This window comes from Athene noctua, chromosome 3, assembly GCF_965140245.1.
Source record: "Athene noctua chromosome 3, bAthNoc1.hap1.1, whole genome shotgun sequence".
Taxonomy (NCBI): domain Eukaryota; kingdom Metazoa; phylum Chordata; class Aves; order Strigiformes; family Strigidae; genus Athene; species Athene noctua.
The window spans coordinates 865,133-879,674 of NC_134039.1; the positions used below are offsets into that span (position 1 = coordinate 865,133).

A 14,542-nucleotide genomic window follows, 5' to 3' on the forward strand; every position below is an offset into this window, starting at 1 on the left:
CCGTGAGGCCAGTGAAACTTTCTAATGCCATTGCAAGGATGCATGGTATGACAGCTTTGAACATATGCTAATTTTCCAGTACATCCAGGAGATTTTAATGACATCACTTGAAAGAGCTGAAAATAATTCAGGGGAATTGTTTCTGGATACGTGGGCCTGTTGGAGCGGGTCCGGGGGAGGCCACAGAGGCAGTCAGAGGGCTGGAACCCCTCTGCTGTGAGGAGAGGCTGGGAGCCTTGGGGTGTGGAGCCTGGAGAAGAGCAGGCTCTGGGGAGACCTTCCCGTGGCCTTGCAGTGTGTACAGGTGACTGGTAAGAAAGATGAAGACTTTTTACTGGGCCTGTAGTGACAGGTCACGGGAGAGCAGTTTTAAACCGAAAGAGGGTAGATCTAGGTTGGGTATAAGGAAATAATTATTTACAGTGAGGGTGGCGAGACACTGGAGCAGGTTGCCCAGAGAGGTTGTGGTTGTCCCATCACTGAAATGTTCAGAGTCAGGTTGGGTGGGGCTTTGAGCAACCTGGTCTTGTAAAAAATGTCCCTGCCCCTGGCAGGGGGGTCAGACTAGACGAGCCTCTGAAGGTCCCTTCCAACCCAAACTATGCGATGATTCCGGGTAATCGAGGCTGGATAAGGTAGATTATATCATAAGATATATCAGGCTTACTATGTACTGTAGCTATCCTTGTCCTCAGCTTTTAAATTCTTTTTGGTTTTGTTATGTGTTCCCTGCCTGCATATAAATCAAATGTGTAGGACAAAGACCCGTGTCCTGCTTTAGAGCATTCATCAAGTAATAACTCCAAAACCATCTCTATTTTTTATCTCCTATATTGTTGGCACTGGAAATTTCCTGCTTGGCTCACTTGCTCTTGTAATTCCCTTTGCTCAAGTCTGTAGTATCATTTCCAAGTTGTGTATGCTCCAGGACCCACTGTCACTTCAGCTTGTGGGTTACTTTCCTGGAAATTTAACTAAATAGCTGATTTCTGATAGAAGCTGCAACCCATACTTCCATATTCTGTCTTGAGAGTTATCTTCTGTGCATGGATTGGAAAGGTTACTTAAGCTAACACATTTTATAATGCCCGTTGTTTCAGTGTGGTTGCTTCAGATTTTCCAATGTCAAAGACAGTCTTCCTAGTTGGAATTCAAGTTCAAGCTAAAGTTGAAATAAAAAAACCAGAAGGTTGCTTTGCATTGTAGTGGAAAACAATAATTAGCTCTTCAGAGCATTTTCCTGAAAATGTTAATCTTACGTGCATGTCATACACACATACAAAAAATGGATTGAATTATTTGACATGCACTTCAGAAATTGGCCTGGGCAGATTCAGCTCAAAAGATAACATTATTATTTCAGACTAAAAAGTATTTCAGAAGATTCATTCCCAGCTATAGTAACTATCACTACTAGAATCACCTGTTTCTAGTATTAGACTGTAGAACAAAATCAGCTAATTTTGGTCAAACATCATCCCTGCTTTTAAGTTCTTGATAGAAAAGATCTTCAGAAAAGCCTGAAACAGTAGGCTTAGCTTTACTTTTGCTTTACTGTTCAATCTTGCAAAAACGATGGCAGTTATTTTTTTTCCTCTCTTAACAGGTATTTTATATTTTTAGGTTCAATAATACATTTAAAACAGATTAAAATTGTGTTGAAGAAGAAAGAAAATCAGCTTCAGAGCAGAAAAAGAAATTAGAATTTATAAATTGTAGTCATGCCATTTTGACCATCGGTAATTACACTATTTTTATGTTAATGTAGAAACCCCTTGAAAGAAGTATTTAAGCACTAATTATCTATTTACAAAAGAATGGCTTTGGAAATGCAGTGAAAAACACTGAGCTGTGTAGGGATTTAGAACAGATGTCATTTTTAAAAGACTGGGCATACTAAAAAAAGTGTTGGTTTATATTGCATTTCTGAAATGTGTGATGGCTCAGATCCGTCTGTACATCTGAGGCTCCGGCAGTGCAGCCCAGGGAAGTGCAGCACGCCCTCCCAGTGTCCCCCAGCGCCGGGGAGCTGGTGTGTCCTGAAGGCTTGTGAGCGTGACAGCGCCCGCGGGGCTCTGGGGAATGTCCCTCCACCGGGACCGGGACCCCGACCAGCTGTTTTCCGGGGACGCCTCCTGTGCTGGCGGTGAGAAGCTGTAGAGGCTCTGGCAGTGGTAGGTGCTAAAGGGTTGTTCCTTCCAAACACACATAGGCTCTGGGGGGATTCTTGCACTTTGTACCGATACCCAGGTGGCCTCTTCCCACCGATGGAGTGCAAAGTAGCCAGACCCCAAGATTCTGAGTCCCTGGGTTGACTCACCTAGAAGCATCCTGTGATTTTCACAGATCTTGAGATCCCAGCCCCCCAAAATAAGCGTGCGAGTGAGAATACCCAGTCTTCTTCCAGAGTAGCACGGAAATGTGGCTTTAGGGAGGCACTGTGGCCCAGAAGTGGGGAGAGCAGCCAGGGAGCTGGGAGATCTGGGACACGATTCTGTGAAGTGTCATTGCCTCTGGCAGAGACATCTGAAAGAGCCTGAGGAAGACAGGCAACCAAATTCTGGTTAGTCCTCTTCAGATTTGACAGCCTCTTTGTTGTTCCCCCGTGTAAAATTGTGAAGATGATGCTTGATCCACCTACCACATGCATGTGTTGGAGGGTTAGTTATTCTCAGTGCAGCACTTGGAGCACCTATTGCACAGCCCTTACACACCAACGTGGAACGTGGTGATGAGTGCCGTGCCGCTCCTGTGGTGACACGACACACGGCTCCTCCTCGTCTTCTCTTCCAGAAGATGACAGCGGGGGGACACTGAAACCACCTTTGTGGGACCTGAAGATCTGGGTAGGAATCTGTATCAGCCTGCAGAGAGATCCATGTAGGAAGTCTACAGTATTTTTAATTGCTACTTTTTAGCACAGTTCTCTATCTCCTTTGCTTTCATTGTCCCCAGATACATGTTGCAAACCAAAATTAGAATATTCTAAAGGGCAGAAAAGCTCTTGCAGAAATTTATCTCCTCAGAAAGGTACATTATTTAAGACTATAACTATTCCAGGAAGTAAAAAAGAAAAATTATCTCTGAAAATAGACCCTGTGGCTCACATAGCTGGGGGTTCCCAAACCATCGATTGCCCCAGGCTGAGGGACGGACGAAGGGAGGGTTCAGCCCGGGCAAACCTTGCAGCCGTACAGTTTTCCAGGCCTCTGTTACTGACACTAGTGGACAGGAGGCACAGATCTGCATCATCTTTGGGCTTCGCTCAGCTACTCTAAGGGCCTAGTCTGCAGCATGCCTCGGGTTGGTTCTGCATAATTATAGGGTAATTAAATAAACCAGGGTAAAAGGAAGCCACTTTTCCTGTAGAAGTAATTTTTGCCAATTATTATACCTGTGTGTGGGTGTGTATAAAACACAGTATATCAAAGAGCCTAAGTTGGATGATTATCAGATTTTTTTTAGTTTGATTTGCCTTTATCTATATATTTTAAGAAATCCTGTTTTGCAAGTGTGAGCAGTATTGTATGTGTTTGCTGATTTAGTGTTTGATATAATTACTGCCTTTTACAATGCAAGAATGTCTAGAGCTAGCAGGTTACAGATGATTTAGGAGGGAGTGTTCATTTACAATGTTATTCCAGATTACACACCATACAAAAAGTATGTTAATGTGAATTTCCCAGACATCAGCCCCACTGTTTAAACACAGAACTGTCAAAGAGATGGTAAAAAGCAATCTGAGACAGTTATGCAGTCTTTTTACTATATCACTCACTGCTGTGTTCTGAAAGGTTGAAATGAGAGGGAAAAAGCATTAAGTGGGCACTTATATGATTGTCACTGCTTTTAATGAATACTAAAAATTCTGCTCAGTACAATACCAGAAGAGAAGCAAAGCACATCTGCTTGTACAAGTTTGCATTTATCTTGGTGAAGTTGCAGGGTGATAACAATTGTGAGCTGCAGAGGAGGTCACTGGTTGATAAAGATGCCAAACCTCTTACTACAAGAGGAGCCTGGAGTATAAACATCATGCGTTTGCTTTTGAATTATTTGCAGCATCGATCTAATTTAGGGAGAAAACTTTCGGATAGAAGGGGATGAACCTTTAAGCACACAGAATTCTACTGTGAACAAACTCGGATGCAGAGAAATAGCAAACAAAGGCAGCCTGTTCCCTGCTCTGCATGATGCAGTTTGCAGTTCAAGTAATGGTTCCCCAGCATTTCAAGTTATTTTGTAAAAATTATGTTCGCCATAAAAAGGACCTACTGTAGTTTAGAAGTTAAGAATTGCTGTAATAATTTTGTAATTGGTACATAAACATGCAAAAAATTACAAGTTCAGTTGATTTTCTTAATTAGTAATCTCCAGTAATGAAAGGAAGAAACAAAGAAGTTACTAGCTAAACGAAAGATGTATGTTCTTATACACGTTATATTACCAGAAGTGCTATCAGATTCTTACACTAAGCAAACAAAGGCTAAGAAGCTTTCTGAGGAGGGCTTGCCATAACTGACAAAAACTCCCTGCATGTAGCTAAGAAGTTGGTAAGATGATAATACCATCTGGCTGTATATAAGATAAATATGACGTCCCAGGCTTTTTGATAGTAAAATAATCTCGGGGAATAATAAATTACATTGATTGAGGAGATTTAGGGCAGAATTTTTTGTGTGGTGAGTTGTTCTGGGAGCAGAATCACTGCTGCCTGACTTCTTGGATTTTGTCTCGTAGACCTTCTGTGGGTTTTTCGGGGTCTCATGGAGGAGACCTAAGGGGTCTCATTCCTCTGAAGGCTCTCCTTCAGGCTGGGCTTAGACACTTACTCTCAGGAAGCTCAAAGGGAACATAATTATCTTTGAGGCCTTTACTCCTCTGCTGAATATAATAAATAAATGACTTTTGAATCTGTTGGGCATTTTCAGAGGGGTATTGAGGGACAAGCCTACAGAAGTCTAAAGCATAGTAGTAGTTCTACAAGGTTTGATTCTGTAAGAAAAAGATTCCCTTTGCTAAACCTGCTCAATTAAGTGCAAGATAATGTGTCTCCACCATTTTTCTGCATACAGGGGGAGATTAAAAAAAGCAAAGGAGAGGGGAAAAATGAGGCAGGAACGACATAGCAGAGAAGGAAAAGGAAGGGAAAGATCTCTCTTCCCATGTTAGGATGGAGGCTGAAAGAGCGGATGGTGGCTTGGAGCCCCACTCCAAACTGGCAGAAGGCAAAAATTGGATGTGACCTGAAAGAGAAAGCCCTGAAGCCCAGGACTGAACTGGAGCCAGTGTGTTTCTGACAGCATTTTGATGTGTAAATGTTTCTGTTGATTCCAAATCCAGATAGGATGAAGTGGCTAGAGGTTGGTTCTGAAGGAAAGTAATTTTATTTTCCTGCAAGTTAGACAGTATGGGAGGGGTAAAAAAAACCTTATTTTAGAAAAAAAATGTGAAATTTTGCTTAGAAATTAAATTTTTATTCACCCCAAAATATTTTAAACTGGCATTTTGCTTCATTTTGTTTCCTTGGTAATGTCAGAATCACTACATGAATTTCCAAATATATCCCATTCCATCCAAGTGGTATTTTAATAATTTTAATACAGAAAACTGTTCAGGTAAAATTTTTCCAAACCATTCTAGTTGTAGTTTGTCTCCAGGTTAGAGGGCTGTTTTAGCAGAAGCTTCTCAGGTGCCAAGAACAGTGGGATCCCTGGTCTTTGAGCAGAAACACTTCTCTTGTTTTGGCTAGTCAAAGCAAGAGATCAGGAAGAAAATGCAACTTCCCCCCAGATTCATAACTTTTCGTTCTTTTTGGTTTGAAAATACATCTTTGACTCCCACAGCATATGTTCTTGCATGTGTTTCTTGGCACTCCTGAAGGGCAGATTTATTTCTTACATGCTTGCTGCCTTAATTTTACTGGGAAATGAATTTTTTGTCCTGGATATGTTGTGCAGAATTCCTGTGACAGCCATAAATTTTCTTTAATATCTTTGTATACGTAGAGCTTCTGTATTAGTACCAAGTTTGCTACCTGCCCACCAGCAAAACCATATGCTAGCATCAAATGTTAATTGGCTATCAGTTGGGTATTTAGTCCTACTCATCTGCTAAATGGATAGTACGAGAAACTTACACCAAAGTTAATGGAACATACTCTCTAGTCCTGTTAAACTGCTTGTCTGCCATAGATTTGTTCCATTAGAATCACAACACGAAATGAGTTTTTAATTTCTTTCAGCATTGCAGGCTCTTTAAAATTCTTGTTTGTTTTCCAGTGTAGACTTAAGAGAGACCTGGAATCACACAGCATGGAGGGGCTCTGGAGGCCCCGAGTCCGGCCTCCCGTTCCGAGCAGGCTGCTTGGAACCTTGTCCAGTTGAGGTTTTAGTATCTCCAAGAGTGGAGATTTCACAGCTACTGTGGGTACCTGTTCCAGTTTTTGACCATCCTTATGGTAAAACTCCTTCCTTATATCATGCTCACACTTGGGTCTGTTGCCTCTTGTATCTGCATGTGCCTCTGAGAAGAACCTAGCCCTGCCTTGCCCTTACCCTGAGATCTGTGGGGTCTTCCCTGTGTCGTCTCCAGGCTGAACAGACTCTGGTCTCAGCCTTTCCCCCTGTGCCACATTCCCCAGCCATCTTGGCAGCCCTGTGCTGGACTTGCTTTGGTTCGTCAGGAGTTTCTCTTTCACTGAGGAACTCAGAACTGGAGGCCACGCTCCAGACGTGGTCCCGCAAGTGCTGGATAGGGGAGAAGGATCACTTTGTTCAGCTGATTTCAGTGTTACTAATACAGGCCAGGGTGCAGCTGGCTGGCTTTGCCACAAGCACTGCTGAGCCTTGTTGAAGTTAGGGAAAAAAAAAAAAAGGAAAACAGCTTAGCAAATGAAAATGTTAGCCAGTGCCTTTACTAAGTCTTGTTTTCATGGAGTTTGTAAATGGAAGACAAAAGGAACCCCCTGCACTGGGTACGTTGTAGCTGCTGCTGTCTTTGGTAGGAATCCTTCTTAGCAAAATGCTGTTGTTAGAAGCTGTGAAATCCTGCAGGAGTGGGAATTCAGCGTTCTCAGCTCAGCTTGGTTAACGAGGGACAGGGAATACCCCGGTGTCTTTTCTGCCCAGCTTGTCATTAGCACCCACTAGCAGGTGTGGGAGTAAACTGGTCAGCCTGGAAGGGTTTGAGTTATCTCTCATGGAGAGCTGGTGGCACACAAAATAATAGGTGGAAGAGTGGTGGTTGTAAAGCTGTGGACACATGTAGAAACAGCTCTAGAACTGCTGTTAAGCTCTGCGGCCTTGGGGAGGGCTTGGTCATAGGCAAGGACTGAGCCAAGGCTACAAATTGTGCTGAGGGATGAAAGACCATGTATTGGCGTTGGAAGAACATAAGGGAATAAGAAGCTATAAAAAAGGAAGAGTAAGAAGTTGTAGGTCAGAAGTAGGAAAAGTGTTTCCACTTCAAGGTAGTTTTCAGGTCAGTTCTGATCAGGTGCTGCAAATGTCTGGGGGCTCCTCGTGCTGTGAATGGCAGTTGAAGCGTTGAGCATTCCTCAGGACCGTGCTGACACCCCCGACGGGGGCCTTGCTGCAGTAAGGTGCTGTTGGTCGCTCTGAGGCCGGGCTGGCAGGACGGGGCTCCAGGGCAGAGGGGTTTTCCCTTCCGTGTGGCGTGCGGAGGAGGGCGAGCGCTGGCCCTGGGGGTGCTGCCCGCGGGGCCGGGCGGTGGGCAGGGCTGTGCTCTGCTCCCTGAGCTCTGACCTGCACCCGCGCCGCTGGGGACCCTCTGGAGGGGTCCTGCCAGCCGGGCCGGGCCAGAGCAGGCTGCAAGGATTTGTACCTGGGGGTGACTTTGTCTTCGAGAGCACTTGCTCTAAAAAGTGAAACATGTTCTGAAGTCTTCCAAGGAACAAAGTTTAAACAAAATATTGTTAATCTGCAAGAAGCAAAAAAATACCCGTTAGACAAAAAAATTAAGATTTAATGGGTAAAGGGGGCTTGAGGAGACAAAGAGAGGGAAGTAGGTTTAGCAAGTTGCCGCCTGGTATGGAATGAAAGAAAAAAAACTTGAGCTGCAAACTCATCAAAAACACAGTTGTTAATTGAAAAGCTGACAGACCTGTAACTACAGCAGCGCTTCTGGCCGCCACTATAATAAATGTAACTGTACATTTAGAGTAATTTGCTAATTTGCCTAAGTAACACCCACAGACAGCAACATGACATAAATACATTAGTGGAAGCAACAACTATAACCAGCTCGCACAGGTTCTTGGCTGCTAGATGGATGGATCAGATGAGCTGGAAAAGATTTACAAAACAGAATACAAATGGAATTGTTAACAGTATTGCAGTATACAGGATTTCTTTATTTTCCCGTTTCCCAAGAATGCTTTAGGGCCCACAGATGCCCATCCATACATACCGTAGCACGTAAGGGACATTTTTATTTGTGTGTGTATGTGTGCACACACACAGAAAACTTGTGGAGAGTGAGTACACATCTGCAAAAGTCGAAGCATTTCTGAAGCAAAGATGACAACATTTACATCTCCAGTAGTCTTTCAGGTCAGTAATTGAATCTCCAGCATTCAATGTGTAATTATAAATACCTGAGGAGAGTTCCTGTTAATAAATATTCTATTCATATGTATTGGGTCCGCAGCACAGACTGGAACCTCTACAATCATACAGATGTTACAAGTGTCCAAAACTTGCACTTCAGTTACCCGGATCTTTTCATTTGGCAAATAATGAGCTCAGCCCTGTGGCATCTCCTCTGGGCTAGCCCTGTTCTCTCTCTTCTGTTTCTGTAACCCTGAATCAAGCTGTTGCATTTTATTCTTAAGTCCTACTCATGCCAACTTTTGCCACTGCATACGGACCGGTGTTCTACATTCCCTAAATATCCTTCCTCTAAGTTAGTCTTGGGGTCATCACTAAAGGTTTTTACGTTATCAACAATACATTTTTAAAATAAAAAATGACAAGACTGCTGCCAATGCAAGGTGGGTCTCTATTTCAGCAAAATATTTTTCTGCTCCCAATTTCCTGTGTTGTCTTCATCCTGATGCAAATTAATAATGCAGAAGCAAAGCCAATGAATGCAGCTTTACAGTTTCTGTCTTTGTTTCCTCTCGGGTGTACTTAGAAGGTTTCTGTTGAGCTTTTCAAGAGAGGTGGTGCTCTCTGGCAAGGGCAGAATCCAGTTGATAACCAAACATGGAGTCAGGTGGAAAGTTGCTGCTGCGGTGCTGCTCTCGGGAGGAACCCGCGTGTGTGGGCACATATATTCTTGCCTTCAGCAGGAGGTTGTAAGGTTTTTCACTAAATACGGGTTGTAAAATATTCTTGAACATGAGTCACTTTAAATTATAGTCCATGGATCTGAGGAAGTCACTGAGCAAATGGAGCAGGAAAAAACACGGGATGGAGGCAAACTGCGAGACTTTTCTGTGGGATGTGGAGTTTTGACAGCTAAACCCAGTCCCTGTCTTGCTTGAAGGCTTGATCGCAATGTCAGGGCAAAGGGGGCAGCAGACCCCTCTGGCTGACCCAAGATCAGGTCTGTAAGAGCTCCTCAGCCCAAGCTGCTAGAGAGCACGGCTCTGGAGAAGAGAGCCGACGCGAGTCCATGGGGCGTTACGGCCGAGCTGCTTTGAACCCTCATTCCTGTCCGAGGGCTACCAGCAGTCACAGTAAGTGATCCTTGCAGCACAAATGGCAATTAACTAGAAGTAAATAGCAGAGCAGAAGTCTGCAGACTGGTTTTTAAGGTTGATGAGTTGAAAGTAGTTTCAACACATTAATGCTGAGCGTGCCCTGAAAATGACAGTGATGTTGTTCACCTGGAATCACCTGATGGTTTCACGTATGTGAGCATATTATAGGAACTGATAATAGTTTGTGAGTTTGTCTGTTTTCTTTTATCAGATTTTCCATAAAACAAGTAATTTGTTTGTTTTTCACTGTTTTAGGTAGCCTGCCCTATGAATACAAGATTGTGATAGCAGGAAATCATGAATTGACCTTTGACCAGGAATTCATGGCTGACTTAATCAAGCAGGACTTTTACTATTTCCCCTCTGTTTCTAAGCTGAAGCCAGAGAGCTATGAAAATGTACAGTCTCTTCTAACAAACTGCATCTATCTTCAAGACTCTGAAGTGACGGTGAGGGGATTCAGAATATATGGCTCCCCTTGGTAAGCAGGTTTTTAAGCATACATAAAAAAAATACTGTTGATTGCTATCACATCAGCCATTTCATATGCATCAGCTGTATTTGGATTGCTGTGCTAGGAAGAAAAGTAATACTCAGTATGGTAAAGTTTTAATATTTTCTTGTGAATCATTCCTGTGATAAAATAATGTACTTGTACTATGGGTATTGTTCACCAAGTAACGGTGGGAAACAGGTAGTGTGCTTTTTAAACTCTCAGCCAGGAGCAGTGCTCTAACACAGCCCATGCTTGTGTCGTAAAAAAAAAGCCCAGCCTTTTGTGTCATAAAAGATGTTTTCTGTACTTAGTGAGTTTATATGATTACGGGTTAATTTTACTGCAAGGGTACGTTCTTCTGACAACTTCTGTCCTACAGATGATGTTTGAGGTTGATTAGTGTATACAGGAGTCACTTAACTCAGCAAGCTGATTTCGGTATTTGTTTAGGGTTTTTCTTTTTGAAATATCTCTCAGGATCGTACTTCCTTTTATACAGTAATAGCTTTCCTCAAGGTACAGTTGAGCTTCTAAACTGAAGTCGGCAAATCAGTGGCAACTTACTATTTGATGGGTTTTGCTCTACTGCACAGAGTGAACACTGAGAAGTCCCTGACAGTCTTGGAGACAGAGGGGCTTTGGGTTCCTGACCTCCACCTTGGACCTCGTATGTGCTGCTTCTCTGCCTCTTACTTATGTTACATTGCTGCTATGTTATTTCTGCTAACAGGACTGTAAACTGGGCCTTTTCTGAGCATTCGGTATACATTTAAAATAAGTAAAAATACTTTTTTTAAGGCAGGTTTTTCAGGGAATCTGTTATTCTTCCTTTTAAAATCACATCAGGCTGGAATGTAGCAAACAAGTTGTCAAACCTGATGCATATACCCCAATGTGAATTTTCAGTGTGAATAAACTGTGAAATCTCTTGGATTTTTTTTTTAATGAAAATTGGCATTTTCCCATTTGGTTACTTGAGATGGGTGTTAATTTTCTCTGAGCTTATTATTCTACATTTGTCTACATTAAATTGCTTCCCTCTTAAATGCACCCTTCTCTCTCTCGCTCTTAGATCTCCAGATCTTTCTGGGTTTTTTTCAACCTACCCACCTGCTGTGTTGTAGTTCATCTTCCTCTTGTGTCTACTTTGTATTCAATCAATGTACAATTTACTTTATTTTCCAAATTATTAGGGAAGATATTAGATGGTATCAGTCCCAATATTAACTTCTGAGAAATGCCACTTGGCATCTCTTCCCATTTTGATGTTCAACTGTAAATACTGTAATTATGCTCTGTTTACAATATGTCTGGCAACTTCATATCTTCATTGCAGTATTCATAACCAGGCACCATATTTCCAGTGTCAGTAATAATTTTCCAGGCAGTAAAGTTCCAAGAGTCTCATTAAAGTCTAGATAAATTAAATTAAAGCAAAACACTATCTATAAAGTAGCACAAAGTGGAGGCTAAAGGAAACCATTTGAACTTTCTGTGTATGATTAGATCTGTAAAAATCTGTTGAGAAAACTTTTGTCCACCCACTAACCCATAAATAATGTTTCTGTAAAATCAGATCTGCTGCATTCCCTTTGTGCGCTAATCCTGTCATTTTGCACAAGTTGTCTAAGCTCTCTGGCATGACCCATTCTGCATGAGAAAAGATTGCTTTCCATCTTCTCTGCATCTCCAGGTTATATCTCAACTTCCACACTGCATGTTTCACAGTGTTGCTAACTCATCTCCCACCCCCTTATGGTCCAGGAAGATGAGTGTTGTAAGGTCCTTCGAAGATCTTTGCTTACTCCATATGGGAGAGAGTCTTGATGAAAGTCTTCCAGCCAAACTGGGTTTTTGCTTGTCATTATGCAACGCTGAATAAAGTTTCCATGCTGATGGGTGTCATGTCCAGTGGAAACAGCAACACCGACAATAATAGCAGGAATAAGTTGCTCTTCATTAGTCTATCAGAACAGCAGATGCAGAAGTAACAAAGTCGCATCAGCCAGCCCACCAGTCAGAAAACTTAGAAAGAGAAGCAGCTATTTTGTGTGGGTTAAACTAGCTGCCTGCTAGATTGAAGGCTGTAGTACAAGTCTGTGCCTACTGATCACTACTGTTCTTTAGCATTTCTTTTTGTTTCTGTACTTCATTCACCCTGAAAGGAGAGGTTTGTCATAGCCTCTCTGGGAAGTCAATCTGTTTCTTTCTACATCATAGTAATGTAATCTCTAAAAAACTACAGAACTTTGGAGAACTTTCCATGGTGAATCTTTTTTTTCCCCTTGCATCATGAAGCCAGTCCTTCAGAAAATGCTTGTGAGCCTAATCAAGACTTCTGAATGCAGAGTTCTTCAAGATCTCAGAACTCAGTAACAAAGCTGAATTTCATGCAGTTGCTTGTTCAGTATCCTAAAATAATTTTCCTTTCCAGCCTGGAAAATATGCATCTAGCTTTTGGAATGGATTTGTTCAATCGGGGAACTCCCAATTAGTTTGTTTGTTGTCCATACATGGCTCTGTCTGAGGAGGAGGTGAGCTATGTAGAAATGGTAGACTGGGGCCCCAGATCCTGCCCTTCCATTTCTGGGTACAGCCCTGACCTCCTGTCTGTCTTCCCCTGTGTAAAGATAAGTGCAAGCTGGAGATAGCCCTCCTTTATAAAACAGGTTAGTCACTAGCTGCAGAGCACTTTGAGAATGCTGGAGTAAGGTCTGCGCGAATGCCGTCCCGCGTTAGCTCAGAGTGTTACCTGGGGCAGTCTGTGGGTTTGTGTCCGACTGTAGGCGATTAGACTGTACTTCTGCTTAGGGTGTTCTAGTTGCAGGGCAAACCATGGGGGTTTGATGGGTTTGGTAACATGCCAGTCTCTAAGGCCTTTCAAATACGTACCATTTGTGTGTGGTTGAACACTTTCAACAGCACTTGGGTATTTTGACCTCTATTATTATCTAAAACTCAGTGGCTGTTTTTAATTGCATAGAAGAAAAGGGGCACTGTTTTGTCTCAGAACTCTTAACTCTCCTGGGCTCCAAGGGCAAGATTTCAAGTGCCAGATTGAGCCTCTACTCACCAACGAAAATTTAACTGCCTTAAATGTTAATTAGGCTAGTATCATCATCAAGCAGGGAGCAGCCATTTTGGATGCGAGCTGCAAAGCACAAAACCTGCTATTTAGGAATTAGTATTGGCAACACCGGTACCTTGGACTGTGGATTATCAGTACAGGTGATGGGGGAGAGGAGTATAAAAACATTAGATGCTTCATGAGAAACTTGGGAATACAAAGATGTGAAATGTGTCCAGAGCAATCTGGAATTTTAAGGGTGGGCATGTGTGGCCTGGGGGGTTGGTGCTCTTGGCAGGGCCATGCAGAGCTGCCTGCCAGCCCTGGGGCAGCAGGGCACCGGTGAGAATGCAACCTGCTTCCTTCCAGCTGGGAACCATTGGGGGTTTTTCCCATATAAAGCCTGGACACTTTTTTTTTTTCCTTTTTTTTTCCCCATAAAAAGCTAGGTACAGGAAGATGCAATCTAGTTTCATCTCACCAAAACCCAGAACACAACCAGAACATACAGAGCTGCAAGCAGACTTTCTGGTTGGGAAGTACCCTCATTTATTCTGGACTGCTAGGGGAAAAGTCAAAGTGGCAGAGAGAATAACCCAAATAATTCTAAGTAACACAGCAAGCAGGAACACTAGAGGGGTGGCAGAGAGTCCATCCTTAGGTGTTCCCAAGACAGTCGTGGCTGGCCAGGTCTAGTGGTGGTGAGCGGGAGTGGGAGGTTGGACTAAAGGTCTCCAGAGGTCCATTGCAGACACCTGAGATGAGCAGGGATCAACGAGGTCCTTAGGACAGGGAGCCTTGCTCTCCATAGCAAACTCTCGACAAGCAGTAGATGGTCCCGGCAGGGGGTTTGAGGGTCAGGAGGCCAACAGTGGAAATCTGAATTTGGGTCTGAAGGAGGAGGTCTTTTCTGTGTCACCAGGCTGGGTGTTATCTCTATGACAGTCATTCTTGGAACCATTTTAATAGATGATTAGTGTTCCAGTTTTTTCAGTCAATACAGATTTTCAGCCTTCTATTATAATTAATTGCCCCCACAATGTGTTATTATTTTGCAGGTAAGAATTTCAGTGTTAGCTACAGCTGGAATGAAGATAGGCTATACAATCCACTTGTGCCTCTGCACTGCTAAAGATTTTAACTGTGCAATTACACGCTGTGTTTGCACAAAAAACATTCAGTGCACAAGATGTGCTGTGCCTGCCGAATGAGTCAACTATGTATTATTCCTTTTACAGTCATTATTCAGAAT

General features: G+C 42.8%; 1 protein-coding gene across 4 annotated transcripts in view; it reads left to right on the plus strand.

Moving 5' to 3' along the window:
• The window catches only part of MPPED1 (metallophosphoesterase domain containing 1), a 62,575-nt gene that overhangs the window by 23,492 nt on the left and 24,541 nt on the right, over positions 1-14,542 (plus strand). For all 4 annotated transcript variants that reach the window (XM_074901722.1, XM_074901724.1, XM_074901725.1 and 1 more), the window contains one exon: positions 9,983-10,208. In XM_074901722.1, the coding sequence (XP_074757823.1) occupies positions 9,983-10,208 (226 nt within the window). The remainder of the gene's footprint in view (positions 1-9,982; positions 10,209-14,542) is intronic.